Below are 15,308 nucleotides of genomic sequence, written 5' to 3'. Positions count from 1 at the left end.
ACCCCCCTCTCCTTGTCATTGCCACTCACAGAGAACGCCCCTGGCCCGGCCCTGTTCAGGGACCCTGGTGGGCACTTGGCCCCTTTCTAGACCCCCTCTGGTCAGTGGGGCTGTTACCCAGGCTTCACAGATGAAGCAAAGGAAGCTCAAAGAACCGGACCCACCTGACCAGGCAGAAGGGGACTGGGCAGGACAACATCAGTCCCTGTTCCGATTTGCTAATGCTGCCGGAATGCAAAATACCAGAAATGGATTGGCTTTTATAAAGGGGGTTTATTTGGTTACAAAGTTACAATCTGAAGACCATGAAAATATCCAAATTAAGGCATCAACACAAGTGTACCTTCACCAAAGGAAAGCCAATGGTGTCCGGAAAACCTCTGTTAGCTGGGAAGGCACGTGGCTGGCGTCTGCTGATCCCACCTTCCTCTCTCAGCTCCTGTGCATTCTTCAAAATGTTGCTCTTGGAGTGTTTTGTCCTGTTAGCTTCTCCAGAGCAAACTCTGGGCTAGCATCTCCAAAGCGTCAGCAAAAGTCTGCTTTCAATAGCCATCTCCAAAACGTCTCAGCTGCAGCTTGCTCTCCAAAATGTCACTCTCACCTGCTCTGAGGTCCTTCTGTTTTACAGGACTCTCCAATGATTAAATCAAGACCCACCCTGAATGGCTGGAGTCTGTATTTCCATGGAAATAATTTAATTGAACATTTTGCCCACAGTTGATTGAGTCACATCTCCCCGGAAACACTCAATCAAAGGATTCCAACCTAATCAACACTAACATGTCTGCCCCCACAAAGATTGCATTAAAGAATATGGCTTTTGGCGGGACATAATACATCCAAAGCAGCACAGTCCCCAACCCCTACTTCCCAAACTTCATTATCATGAGGTGGTAATGTTGGAGAAGGCCCCTGCCTCCCAATAGCTCTGTAGCCAATGACCCCTGGCTCCAAATTACTCCTGGTTATAAACCACGACTCGTAAACCTCACCTGCCCTGGAGTTGAGGACAACAATTGCCATCATTTTACATAAAGGAGTTGAGGCTCAGAGAGGTGAAGTGACTCACCCAAGGTCACGTATCTGGCAGGTAGCAGATACCAGACCTGGACCCTTCACTAATCCTAATGCCTAATCCTAATGCCTACTGCACGCAAAGAATTCCTTTATATGTCATTGTTCTCTTTGCCAAAGAGACAAAGTAGCAAGGGCCAAGCAAGCAAGAGCCAAGCACAGCATATTGTTGATCCTGTGGAAAAGTTCACTGAACTCACAAAAACTAATCCTGTGTGGCTAGGAAATTATCTGTGCTTAGAGGGGAGGCAATCTGACTGCAGGAGGCAGCGAGTCCCCTCAGGCAGGAGTATTCTAGAACTGACAGTCACGCTCTTATGTGTTGGTGCAATCAACAAACATTCACCTGGATGGGGAACATCCAAGTGCCAGCCCTGGGTCAGCACTGACTAATGACAGCCAAGAACACAACTGTCCTCGGGGAGCTGGCAGTCTAGAACTTTCTGGGATGTTAGAAATGTTCTACCTCTGCACCATCCAATATGGCAGCCACGAGACACGTGTGGCTATTGAGAGCTCAAAGCTCCTGCAACTGAGAAACTGAATTTGTCATTTTAATTAATTTAAATTGCTACTTGCAGCTCGTGGCTACCGTATTAGAAAGTGCAGGGCCAGAGCGAGAGGGACAATAAACTCGTTTGTTGAATGAATAAATGAGATAATTCCAGGAGTGCAACGAAGGAAATGGGCAGGGTGATGCGGTCCAGGAAAGTGACTGGGGACAGAAGGACCCTGTGACCCACCTTTCTGGTGTCCGATGGTCTAATGCGAAACAGCCACGCGAGGCACATGGGAAGGCTCCAAAGACAAAGCTGGCCATGGTCACAGCTTTCGGTGTCGGGTCAGGGTGAGACGGGGCAGGGAAGGGAAATTTCAGAAGCATCTGAATCATCTTCTGTAACGAACACGCAATACTTCCATAACCAGAAAAAAACCGCGTAAGTATTATTTGTTAAAGCACCCAGCTTTTATTTTCCGTCACCCTGAGGAAGCTGATGAGGGAGTCACCGCCTGGCTCTCGCACTAAGCCCCGCAGACCCTGCAAGGAGCCAGAGGGCGAGCCCCCTGCACGAGGAACTCCGAAGTGAGATTTTGCTCCAGGAATAAAACCAGGACGAGCCACAACCTGGAGAAAGGAGGCTGCTCACCTGCAAGGTGGGTGGGCTGGGGGCAGGAGGGTGGGTGCAGATGGGGGAGAGGAGGGGGAAGGGGCTGGGTTTTAAAGCTGGGGAAGAAGTTTGCATTTTGTCCTTAGGGCGAGGTGGGGGGTGGGGAGAAGGAGCGCCTTCAAGGGTTTGAGGCCAAGGAAAGGCAAGAGGAGATTTGCATCTGGGAAGCTTCCTGTGCTGCAGGGGGAAGCCTGGGCCAGGGGAAGCCGAGACCCTGGCAGCGCTATGAGGTGGTCCAGGGGAGAGACGCCGGATAGTGGTGGGGGGCCTGAAACAAATGCGCGGGGCGGGGAGGCCGGTGACTTGGGCGCGTGGGGCTGCGGGGGCAGCGAGGAGGAGGCTCCCGTGACGAGCCTGTGTAGGGGCGAAAGCGAGCTGCGCCCCGTTCAATCCTGGCGTCGGGCTGGAGGAAGTGAGGAGAAAGAGGAAGGGGTCAAGGCGGAGCCCCAAGCTCGGGGTGAGTATGTGTCAGTGTGTCTGTCTGCAGCTTTGAAAGGCTTCTCCCTTTCCAGGCAACAGGGGAGAGATGGATCAGTCCCAGCCGCAGGCTCCCCAGAGCAGCCCGGCAACCTCCACCACAACTGGGCCGCTTTTCCAGGAGGTGCAGAGGCCTTGCAGCTGCGTGGGGCCAGTTCCAGGTGCAGGCCCTCATCCACTCCACAGGTGGGAGGCCGGGCTCGGCTGCGGCGGCAGCGGCTGACAGCCCTGTCCTCGTAGGGGTGGGGGTCCAGGTCCAAGGGGCACAGGCCACAGAGAATGAAATCGATGTGAACCCCGGGTGGTAATGAGCACGATGAGCTGCTCAGGATCTAGGAATGGGAGCAGGGCCCACCGGGGCAGGGAGCTACTTTAATCGGGAGACAGAGCCAGCCTCCTGGGGACAGGAAGGACAGGAAGAAGCCAGCAGGGAGCAGAGGTCCGGCACACACAAGCCAGGTGTGGGCTGGGTGAGCACACACACCTATGCACACACTCGTGCCTTGTCCAGAGAAAGGTCACAACCCCGGTCTAGACTCAGTGGTTCTCCAGGCGAGGCCCCGACCACAGCACCTGGGAACTTGTTAGAGATGCAAATGCCCAGCACCACCCCCCCAGGGATGGGGCCAGCGGTGTGGGCCAAGGAGCCCTCCAGGTGGTTCTGATGGGCACTCTAGTGCTCTCATCAGTGGTTCTCCAGGGAGATTTTGGCCCCCCAAGAGATACGTGGCAAAGTTTGAAGACATTTGTAGCTGTCACAGCTACGGGAGCTGCTGCTCGCAAGTAGTGGGTAAACTGCTAAACATCCTGCAAGGCCCGGGACCACCCCACACACAACATCTAGTCTCAAAATTGCAACAGCACCAAAGTGGGGAAAAATTGTCCAGATCAAAGATCCCCCGCGTGCTGTGCACCAGGCCTCCTGAGCAGAATCGCTGACAACGCAAACGGCAAGTCCCTACGGAAATATTCTGAAACAGTCTATCTGTGGTCCTGGCAGCTGGGAACCAGGGAGATGCCCAGGAGGGAGAAGGCTCGAGAAGAGGACACTGAGCAGGAGAAGCAGGCAGCAGGGGAGAGCAATGCAGCCAAAACCAGAGAGGCGAGTGTCGGGAAGAGAAGGATGGGGGGTGAGAGGGGGGGTAGGCAGGCAAGAGCAGTGCGGGGTCAAGATGGAGAAGGCTGGAGAGGGAGCACGGGGTGGGACAAGCAGGAGGTCAGGGGGACTGATGCTGGGGCAGGCCCCTCAGCCTGGAGCGCTCAGACGTCCGTTTCCATGGCTTGGGGGCAAGTGGAAGGCCAAGAAGTAAACGCATGCATACGACACTCCTCGGGAGAAGGCAAGATCATAGGAAGCCTTCCTTGCCCTTATTATTATTGTTTTTTAATTTTGGGAGACAACCTTGACTTACTTGCGGATACAGAGTAAGGAATTACAGAGAGGAACACTGTGAAAATGCAAGATGCTGAAGCAGCCACAAATGGGGCGAGGAAGTAGACCCGGTAGACGGGTTCGCCTGGAGGGTGGGATATTGCATCCCTGCTGTGCAGTGTGGGCCACAGACGTGGCCACTGAGAGATTTAATGCACTGATAAGGCCACGAAAAGATGCCCCAGCTCGCTGGCAATCCAGGAACCAGAAAGCAGCAACACAAGGTAGCATCTGTCACCCTCCCAGCTGGAGAAAAACAGACCGAGGGTCTCAGGGGCCAGCAAGGCTTTGGGGAGAGGGCACGCTCAGAGACTCCAGGAGGAGCGTCTGGTACGTTTTCCACGTGCAGGTTGACAACCATTGATTAAAATAAAAATGCAGGTCCCCTGTGCCCCAGACATCCCACAGCTGGGATATGGCCTGCAGGAGAAGCCAGGCGGCAGCACGAGGTGGCAGGGGAGGTGGGTCCCGGGGGTGTTGCTTGTGATGCATAAAAGCTGAAAGCCACACAAATAGCCAATGGCTGGCCTGTGGGGGTAGTTTCTTGGAGTACTATGTGGCTATGAAAAGAGAGAGGGAGACAGGGACACCAGCGTGGTTAGATGTCCAAGAGCCAATGTTGAGTAAAAACTCAGGTGGAGGGGCAGCCCGTACAATCCTGGGCCCCTTAGGCTTCTCATATGCCACTTTCCAACCACATGTAAATACAAATATATAAATAGGTAGGAAAACGTCCAGGGCATCTCCATTTAAGTTCATAAAAAACACAACCACTGGAGAAGGAGATGGAGGGGTGTCAAAAGAGAATTTACAATGACCGAATACTTCAGATGGTTTGTATGGAGTGTGGGCATATCTCAGTAAAATTGCATTACTTTCCAGTAATGTTTTGAGTTTTTATTAAAAGAATACTGAGGCATTAAAAATGCATTTGAGAGGAAGGGTGAATGTAAACTTGGGCGTTTAAATAAAAATAAAGAATCTAGACTGAAGGGGGTGCCTCTTTGACTTGACTTTGTGACAGGTTATCCCGCAGCTGGAGAGCTGGGTTCAATTTTTAGGAGTCGCTCTTTAGAGCAGCACATGGACAAATGCAGAAGGCCCTAAAGGAGAGCAAGATGAAGAGCTCAGACTTTCCAGCCCAGGGAAGGAACAACTCAGGGTGGGGCACCGATAAATATAAAACTTCGGACTCCCTCAAAGTCCTGGGTAACATGTAGAAGACCCTGCCTGTCTTTGGAGCCAGTCAATTTTTTTATTCATTGATCTGCTCAACGCTAAATATGCACTGTCTCAGAAAGGAGTGAGTCCCCCATCAGGAGAGGTATCCAAGCACATGCCAACCCAGCTAGGCAAGATGGCTGCAGAAAACATTTGCCTAAGCCACCCTTCCTGCTTCCAGCTTGTGATTCCTTCCAACTCGAAGATTCCGATTCTCTTTCTGCCAGAACTCTGCTTAACACAGTGCATACATACTTAATTGCTTGGTGCTTTTGAATAAGGTTCTACCACTCACAGAACTGTGCACATTTTAGATTTTCACATGCTACACCTGCTCTCGGTCCATTCTGACCACTGAAGAAGCAAACCAGAGGAGAGCCCAGGCGTACATCCTCCGGGGCATAACTTAATCACGGGCATCCGCGCTCTCCTCCCCCATCCCCGGCCAGCACCAGCCACCTGCCAAGCCCTCCGTTCCCACCCACGAAGGCATCAACTCACAGACAGCCAAAAAGCTAAATTCTCCATAATTTCCATTTCAAGTTTGCTTCCTTTTACTGCCAGGGAGACAAAAGGAGCTGGGAAGGATTCTCTTGTGACGAGTCATTCAACTTCCATAATTGGAACAATCATGGATGTGCATCTCCAGCACACAGAAACCCAATCCATCATGGAGTACAGAAGGCTTAACCCCTGATTTCCAATAAAAGGATTAATTAAAGCCTTAAGGGCAGCCTGTATTTGAAACCCCAAGGAAATTAACTTGCCCTTCCAGATACAGCCAAGCCAGGGATTTCCTCTGGCTGGCACTTTGGTTTGACCAAATGACAGTGTCAATAGTCCTAACAAAGACTTAGGTGGGTTTATTGTTTGCAATTTCAAACCAGGCTCTGGTGCCTACAGAGCTGCCTTTACCGGGTCTTCTTTTGCAGTTAGATGGTGAAGCCCTAAAGCCTTCTAGGCAAGTGAAAGAACCTCTCCCCACAGCCAGCTTTCAGTCTGGCCCTGCCCCCGACCTCGGGATTATCTTTACTTTGATGCCCACAATTTAACGTGATAAGGTACCCACTTGGGGACGTTTCATTTAGAGAGAAGATATCTTCAAAGGAAGGTAAAGGGAACTTATTATCAAAACAATCTACAAAGCCATCCTGCTTCTCTAAGGTAGAAAATTGGGTTCTGTGGCTTGATACCAAAACACAAGCTTCGGTGGGTTTTTTTTTGTTTTTTTTTTTTTTTTTCTACCCTGTTTCAGCAGCTCAGACTTCCCCATGTGAAGTGAAAATTGCCTTCTGGCGGGGGAAAGGTTGTAATGATCACTTTGCTTCCCGCATCTCCATGGCGACGGCGCACACCGCCCACACCCCTCCTGCTTTATTAGGCCTTTCTTCCTCTCGCAAAAGTAATCAATCAAGCCATATAGACGCCTTTGTGGCCAGGATTTATCCCCTAAACAACTGCCGCCGCCGTGCTTGGGGGAGGGGGCCGTGGATGGAGTCCTTATAACGTAAGGGAACCGCGGCTCGGACCTGCCCTGCACCTCCCTCCCGCCGGGCGCACCTGTCCGGGGAGGCGGGCCCAGGTGCACCGGCCCCGGCGGAGCGCGGCGCCCGCGAAACCCCCTGCAGGAGCGCTGCCCTGCCTGCCCCGCGGGGACGGAGGGCAGAGCCCGCGGCCGGCCCCGGGCGGAGGCGGCCACAGGTCTGACCGTCTCCCGCCCGCGCCGCCAGCACCCGGGGAGGGCAGCCCCCTCTCCGCCGAGGGACGGCAGGGCCCCGAGGCAGCGCGGCGCAGGGAGGGCGGACTGCGGAGTCCCCGGGCTGTCCCCAGGCAATCGGCCCCTCTCCTGACAAAGGGCTCGGCGGCGCCCCAGCCCTGCGTTATCGGGGATGCTACCTGCGGTCTCCGAGCGCCGGGGTCCTGCCGCGGCTCCCCCAGACGCACAGAGGGGCACCGAGCAGCCCCGGGGACCGTGGGTGCCCCCCGCGCCACCTGCGTCCCCAGCCCGCCCGGCCGGCCCCGCCCCGTTACCTGGGTTCTCCCCTGCGTCCGCGGAGGAGGCGGCCGAGGAGTCGGTGAGGACGCTGGGGTCACTCTGCGAGCGGCCCCGCGACACGAGGCAGCCGCTCCCGTCCTCGGACGCGGCCATGGGCCCGGCCGGCGCGGGACAAGCTGGCGGCGGCCGCGGGGAATCAGAGCATCCGCGGCGGCCAAGGTCACTGGCGAGGGGGCTGGAGGGGGCGTCTCTTTAAAATAGAAAATAAGGAAGCAAAGGGAAAGGGCCGGAGCGGGCGGAGGACGCCAGGGCGGGGAGACAATAGCCGCTCGACTGCAGCCCGACGCATCCCGGCGCGCGGCCTCCCTTTGTTATTTATTCGTGTTTATTCCCATTCTTCAGTCTATATTCCAGGAAAAAAAAAAAAAAAAGTTGAACCAGGAAATAAAAACTTTTCCTTGTCAGTGTTTATTGCGTGCTTGGGGCAGGGGGTGATGTCCCGGAAAGTCTGGGGGCGCTCCCTCCCCCCACCCCACCCCCCACCCCCCCGGACAAAAAGGGAAAAAAAGAAGAATCTTTGCTCTTGCAATTGCTTTAATCTGAAAGCTGTTCTTGGAGCATCTGTTGGAAAACATTAGGATTCTCCCATCATGCCGCGCGCGCGAAGCATGACGTCACGGGAGAGGGGAGTGAGGGGAACCGGGATGGGGAGGGGTTTCCAACACCTGGTGAGCCTGCTGCTAGGGAGCCGGACACTGGGTTAGGAACCCACCCTCCACCCTCCAGCCCACCCCACCCGTTCTAGATCCGCTCGTCCACCCCCCGCCCTCCAGCACGGAGGCGAGACCCCGAGGGTGTCCCACACTGGAGGCAGGGCCGACTTTCCCAGCAGCTGCAGGCGGCTGCTCCCTCCAGGCCCTTTCTCTCTCAGGAACCAGGGACAGGAGATGCGGGATGCGGGATGCAGGGGCCACTGGAGCCGCTGCCCTACCCCCACCATGGGGGACGCAGGGAGAGCTTTGGAGCTTCACCCCACCCACCAACCGGGCCTGGGCCTGCAAGGCACCACGCCCCTCCCCACTGCCCACCCTCCTGAGGCAGGAGGGGTAAAGGTACTCTCCAGGGAGGCTTCCCCCAGAAGCCCTTGATGAAGCTGAGGGGCGCTGGGCACAGGAGGTGCCCCCCTTAGAGCTGCCACTTAGAGAGGGTCCTCCAAAGTGCTGGTGAGCACATCCCACAATTGTGGATGGGGGGAGGGGGAAGGGGGGAACACGGGCAATTCCTGCCTCCCCAGCTTCGATGGGTAATGACAGAAGCAGAGAACCTGCAGACGGAGAGGGATGGGGTGCGGCGCTGTCTCACATAGCCCCGTCCAGCAGGAAGGCTTCTGGGAGGAGGCGTTTCCACAGAGGCGGGGACCCAGGGGCTGCAGGAGCAGCAGGGGAAGGGGCTCCCAGTGAGAGAAGAACAAGTTCTTGCCCGGATAAGCCCACGATGGGCCCAATCCTATCCCACCCCTCAGACATCGCCCCAGGGCAGGGGGTCCACTCTTCGCCCCTTCCACAGATAATGGAGCTGGCGCTCAGCAAAGGAACGTGCCTGGGGGACCCCAGCTGGTGACAGCAAGGCAGGGACTGGCACCTGAGTCTGCTCTGTCGTATACCACCGGCACCTAAAGCAGGGCCTGCGGTTACCAGGTGAGCCCCTGGCAGTGTTGGGTGTCGCGATTAGGTGCCAAGGACAGAACACAGAGCAGGGGTAAGAAAGAGGACGCTCACTCACTCCAGAAGGAGCTTTGGCAGCAGCCCCCAGCAGCCACAGTCACCTCCAGAGAAAGTGTGCACGCATTCATTCATTCATTCCTTCATTCACCTCAAATATTATGGAATATCTCGTCCTAGGCACCCAGTCAGGCCTCAGGGATCCAGCATGAACAACACAGAAAAAGCCGGGCCCTGATGGGTCCACCAGGATGGGGGGGTGGTGGGGGAGGCCTGGGAAGAGTCACCAATAAACCAGCAGATACCCAAATAAATTACGATTGGCAAGTAACACCCTACCATGAAGCAGAGAGGAGATTGGTGGCTTAAAACTGGGCTCAGTGACTACACGTCCAGCTCTGGGCTTAGCACTTCATGCAGTTAACGTCATTTCTTCTTCACAGTCCCCAAGGAGGTGACAGCTACTGTGGACTCCACTTTAGGGAGGAGGGCATGACTCAGAGGTGAGGCAATGGTCCAGGTCACCACAAAGCCAGGCCACGGAAGGGACACAGCCAATGCTCCTGGGACCCAGGATCTCTCCACAAGGGTCCTTGGGCAGCCCCAGCTGGCAGGCCGGGGTTCAGCAGCCCCCCTACTCCACAGGCTCCTCCCACATCCAGGCAGTTTCTCGTGACCTGTGGATGGGCCACCCCAGCCAGTCCGTGTGGTCCTCAGAAAGTCTGTGGGGGACCCAGCCAGCAGCAGCATGCCAGGGGCAGGGGGGCAGAACCAGCCAGGGAGGGATGGGGGTGGGGTGGGGTGGGGGTAGTGTGCAGGAGGAGGAGGGGAGGAGGGCAGGACGGCCACCTGCCACCACCCACCATCCCCGCACCTCTTGGCCTTCCCGGCTTACAACCTGGTCGGCTATGGACAATATTTTTCTTTCCACCCATTCTTTTCACTGCAATGCATTTTAAAGTGAATGGGAAAGCAGCACCCACTGCCATTGACGGAAACTGACCACACACTGACAGGGAACTGCTTTCAGAGTCCACTGCGGGTCCGAGCCAGCTCCGTGTGTTAAAAGGGAGATGAGCTGGGGGAGAGGCGTTCAAACAGGCGGGCACTAGGGGAAGCCTGCCTCTTCATGTTCCCGGGACAAAGGGCAGGCTGAGTTTCCTATGAAAGCCTTGCCGTGCACCCCCCAAAGCATCTCAGACCCTCAGAGATGGTCACATCGCAGCGTCCACTCACCCAAGCCAAGCCCTTAGCTGGCAGCAGCTGTGCATGGGCAAGGATTAAAATATATAAATAGATAAGACTTAGGGTTTGTCTTCAGGGGGCCAGTGTGGATGGAGAAAGCAGAAAATCATGTTTTATTTCTGAAAAGTATATATTCTAGCAAAATATTATGATTTGTTGACACCGGTATGTATGTAAATGTCCATTATATTATTCTTTGGCTTTGAAAAGTCCCGTAATAAAATAAAATAAAATAAATTAGCAAGCTCACCCCTACTGATCAACAGAAAAAAATAAAGTCTCCTTGTAAATGACCTGCAGGAGAGACTTTGCCTCCAAAGTCCTTCACCCTCAAGCCCTGCCTGGCTTGAGCCTGGGAAGTCCGGCCCACAGGTAGGTTGCAGGAAGCTGTCCACAGAAGGGGTTCTCAGCCTTGAGGGTCCCTAAGGGGTCTTTGTGAAGTCACCGAACTGTCCCTTCTCTAATAATATCCCTGGAAGGGGCTGGGAGTTGATCTGGAAACACAGGTTAAGAACCATGAAGGTTTCATTAACAGCCAAAAAAAATGGAAACAATTCAAATGTCAGTGGATGAATGGATATATAAAATATGGTCTATCCACACAGTGGAATAGTATTCAGCCATAAAAAGGAATGAAGTTTGATACATACTACAATATAGATGAATCCAGAAAGCATTATGCTAAGCGACAGAAGTCAGTCACAAGAGACCACATTATTATGATTCCATTTATAGGAAATATACAGAATAGAGAAATCTAAGGAGACAGAGACTCGGGGTTGCCTTGGGCTTGGGGGTGCGGGTGGGGGGGGGTAGGGAAATGGAGATGATTGCCAACAGCTACAAGGTGTCCTTCTGGGGTAATAAAAATGTTCTAAAATTAGATTACCCTGATAGTTGCACAGCTCTATAAATATACTAAAAACCATTGCACTGCACATTTTAAATGGGGGAAATTTATGGTATGCAAATTATATCTCAATGAGCTGGTTTTTTTAATTTTATTTTTAAAGGAACCAACAAGGTGCACGGAGGCACACAGGCTGAGAGTCGGATCTGAAGGAAGAGCTGTTCTGCCTCTTGTTTCCTGCTACATCACAGAGAATAATCACAGATAAAACCTCTCCTGTGCCTGCCTGGGGAACCCACCATGGGGCCACCCTTATCATCCTTGATCAGAAAACCCAAAGCTGTTTCCTCACTCAGGGCAGCCCTGATAACCCCAACGAGGTTGCCTTAAAGAACTACAAAAAGCTGGCAATGTTAATAAATCTGTCAGAGCCTTTCCTTCAAAAAGCACAAAGTGGTAAAGAGAAAGGAGGGGCATTCCAGAAGGAGAGCCTCACCCCAGGGGTGACCCTGAGGTGGGCAGAGTCCCCCTCCCCACACATACATGAGTGCATCTAAGAAGTGCCCCTCATCATCCAGGAGTGGTGAGGAAAGGACCACACAAGGACCAATCCCACCCTCACATATCAACATTGTTTTTCACAACCACACAGTGCAAGTTAATGGATGCATCCACCCATCTACCCATCCATCCATCCAATCATCCATCCACCCGTCTAATCATCCATCCACCCACTCATCCATCCACCCAACCTTGCAACCATCCAACCATCCATCCATCCACCCACATATCCACCTATCCATCTACCCATCCACATATCCATCCAACCAACCACCCAACTATCCATACATCCATCTACCCATCTAATCATCCATCCACCCATCCTTCCAACCAGCCAACCACCCATCTACCTACCCACCCATCCATTCACCTACCCACCCATCCATCCACCTATCCATCTACCCATCCACCCATCCTTGCAACCATCCAACCAGCCATCCTTCCACCTGCCTATCCATCCACCTATTCATGTACCCATCCAACCAACCACCCAACCATCCACCCATCTAATCATTCATCCACCCATCCTTCAAACCATCCAATCATCCATCCACCTACCCACCCATCCACTCACCCATCCAACCAACCACCTGACCATCCATCCATCCTCCCATCCACGCAGCATCTCCTGAGCATCTACTGTGAGTCAAGAACCTGTGATTTGCTGGAAATACCACAGTGAACAAGATACGATAGGGCCTCAGCTTCCTGGAAATCCTGGCCTAGCAGAGAAGATAGGATTAGCAAATGATCAATCAATTAATTGATTTCAATGAACTCAAAGAGTACAGGGTACAGGGGGTAGGGGCAGACAGGGTGAAGCCTGGCCTGAGGAAGTAACGTTCTGGACACTGGAGGCTAAGTGGAAATTAACCAGACAAGTAAAGGAGGGAGGGTGGCCTGGGCAGAAGGAGGGTGTGGGCAACGGTGAGGGGGTACCAGCACAGTGCTCTGATACCCCTGAGAAGAGGCCAGAGTGAGGGTCAGGGTGCGAGCTGGGGCTGGAGAGTTGGACAGGAACGACCCTGCAGCGTCTCGCGGAGCTGAGTATGAGTCTGGCTTTGTTCCAAGGATGAGGAAATGCCACGGAAGGCTTTCAAGCAGAGGTGGGTCTCCAAAGGGGCTGCCTCTGGCTGCTGTCAGAGAAGGGAGTCAGGCTAGGAGGCCCCGTGGTCATCAGGTTAAAGGAGGAGAGCAGGTGGGACTCGGTGCATTCCCCGGGGGCTCCAGCAGGGCCTGCGATGGATTCGCCATTGGGGAGGGCAGGGTGTGAGGAAAAGGAGCCAAGGATGACTCTCAGATTTCTGCTTTTTGGTGACTAAGTGGACACAGGGAGTAGAGTCAAACTGTCAGGCTGCTGTTGGCATCAGGTGGCCATGCTGCCATGCTCTGGGTGGGGAGGGGTCCAGGAGAGGGCAGAAGACGGGGGGCCCTGTTTGGACAGCTGCATCTGACATGATGTAGAAGAGCCTGCTGCGGGGGGGGGGGGGGCTCAGCATCCCCTGGCCACCCCCAGATGCCAGTCCGCTCCGAAAGGGGGAAAAGGAAGGGCGCAGGCTCTGGGTCGGACAGCCCCATCTGCACCAGCTGCAGCCGGTGGGACCCCCTCCCAGACCCCCACTTCCTTACCTGTACAACGAGCCCTGTCACTGGCCGTAGGAATGGCCAACCCCAGGTAAAGTGACGAGCGCTGAGCAACCCTGGGGTGGCGCCCGGGAGACCCACTGCCAAGGGCTTCGGCTCCAGGCTCTCCAGCTTCTAAGGGCACCGTTCCAGTCCCAACACACATTTACACCCCAAGCACAGCAACGCGAGTATTAACTCCAGTCAACCAGATGACAGGCAGCTACATTTTGTAGGCACTCAGTCATCGATTTCAACTGTGCACTCTCCTGATCCTAGAGCCCACCAGCATTTCTTTCCCAGGCCCTCACATGTGGAAGACCCTCAAGAAGCCGACAGGCCACAGACCCGGGGGGCTGCAATGCCAACATCACTCCCCACACAGTGCCGGGCACAGCAGAGGTGCCCAGTAAAGATCTGTTGACAGAATCAGCACACACTGAGGGGCAGCCCCTGCTCCGAAACTCAGGGCTCTGCCTCCCTCCAGCCCAGGAGGCTCCAGGCTTTTGTGGGGACCAAGGCAGCCGTGCCCCCCATCAATCCATAGGCTGTTTGGTCTCTTCCTCACCCCTAATGTGAAAATAACTAAACCAGTGCTGTGGCTTGAATTGTGTTCCCCAAAAGATACGGCAGTCCAACCCCAGCACCTGCGAATGGGACCCTATGTGGAAACAGGGTCTCTGCAGGTGGAAGCAGTGAAAACAAGGTCACGCTGGATTAGAAGGGGCCCTAATCCAATGGCTGCCATCCTTACAAGAAGAGACACAGACACTCACAGGGGAGACAGCCCCAGGGAAGACAGAGGGGCAGATCTGGAGCGAGCAGCTGCAGCCAGGAAACCAAGGGCTGTCTGCAAACACCAGGAGCCGACAGACTCAAGAGAGGAGCCGCCCTGCACCTTCAGAGGGACGTGGCCCTGCTGACACCTTGATTTCACATTTCTGGCCCCAGAGCTGTGAGAGAACACATTTGTGTTGTTTCAAGCCACCTGATTTGTGGGACTTTGTTACAACAACCCCGGGAAACAAATACAAACAGCAAACTTCAGTCGCTTAAGAAAGAGCTGCTCAAGCCATTGCTGGCCAAACGCTCTTAGAGAGACAACCAAAGAGGTACAATGGGGCTTAACATCAGTGTCAGAATTCAAAGGACCAAAGGAAAGAGAAAAGTGAAGACAAAAAAATTCTCCAAACAGAAAGAAGTGGTGTTTGTGAAGGAGGGGAGCTCCGCCCTCTGCTGGCCATGACGAGAAACTGCACCTACATTGTCTGGAGACAGCTTTGAACTTGGCTTCTCTCCACTCTTAACCACATCCTCCGCGGGGCTACACCTGGGACCCCGTCCATGATGCTACACGGGGCAGGGCTCAACGCAACACCAGCCAGGGCTCCTTTTTAAACAGCCTACTCTTCTACAACAAAATGCCTCCATCTCACCACTCATGGTCTCCCCCCTAAAAGGCATCCACAAGCACTGCTGCCCAGAGAAACAGGCTGTGGGCACCCGAGGCCTCCTGGAGATGCCCCAGCCCTCCCTAGAGGACAGTCCACCCTCAGGCAGCCCAGAGAGAGAAGCCCTTTTGAGCAGGTCCTGGAGCCGAAGACCCGGGTTCGAGATGGGGTTCCATCTCTGGCTAACCATGGCCTTGGGGGCGGTGCAGGACAGCCCACCGTACCGCACAGGGTTTCGGCATTCAGCACAGCACATGGCCTGTGGCGAGCACTGGATATACACCACCAGATAGCTCTCTGGAGCCAGGATCCTTTGCCGTTGGATGTTTGCCTTACCTGCCCGAGCACGCCCAGGTGACTGGGGAGGGGGCAGCTGAGGTGTGGTGATATAGTACACGAGGGGCAGAGGGAATGGGGAACACAGAAAACAGAGCCCCGGTCTGCTCCTCCTTTGTATCACGGCCAAGTTCTTCTCCGCGTTGTCTGCC

General features: G+C 54.4%; 1 protein-coding gene across 3 annotated transcripts in view; it reads right to left on the bottom strand.

Annotated features, from left to right (window-relative positions):
* Positions 1 to 15,308, bottom strand: part of PHACTR3 (phosphatase and actin regulator 3) — a 237,698-nt gene that overhangs the window by 205,084 nt on the left and 17,306 nt on the right. The window contains exon 1 of one of the 3 annotated variants that reach the window (XM_037811590.1): positions 7,405 to 7,771. The exons of the other annotated variants lie outside the window; for them this stretch is intronic. Coding sequence (XP_037667518.1) covers positions 7,405 to 7,522 — 118 coding nt within the window. The 5' untranslated portion in view covers positions 7,523 to 7,771. Of the gene's footprint in view, positions 1 to 7,404; positions 7,772 to 15,308 lie in introns of those variants that run through there. 3 annotated transcript variants of the gene reach the window in all.

The sequence above is a fragment of the Choloepus didactylus genome, chromosome 19 (genome assembly GCF_015220235.1).
Source record: "Choloepus didactylus isolate mChoDid1 chromosome 19, mChoDid1.pri, whole genome shotgun sequence".
NCBI classification, from domain to species: domain Eukaryota; kingdom Metazoa; phylum Chordata; class Mammalia; order Pilosa; family Megalonychidae; genus Choloepus; species Choloepus didactylus.
Note: the sequence above shows the minus strand (reverse complement) of the source record. Positions and strands in the feature narration are given on the sequence as shown.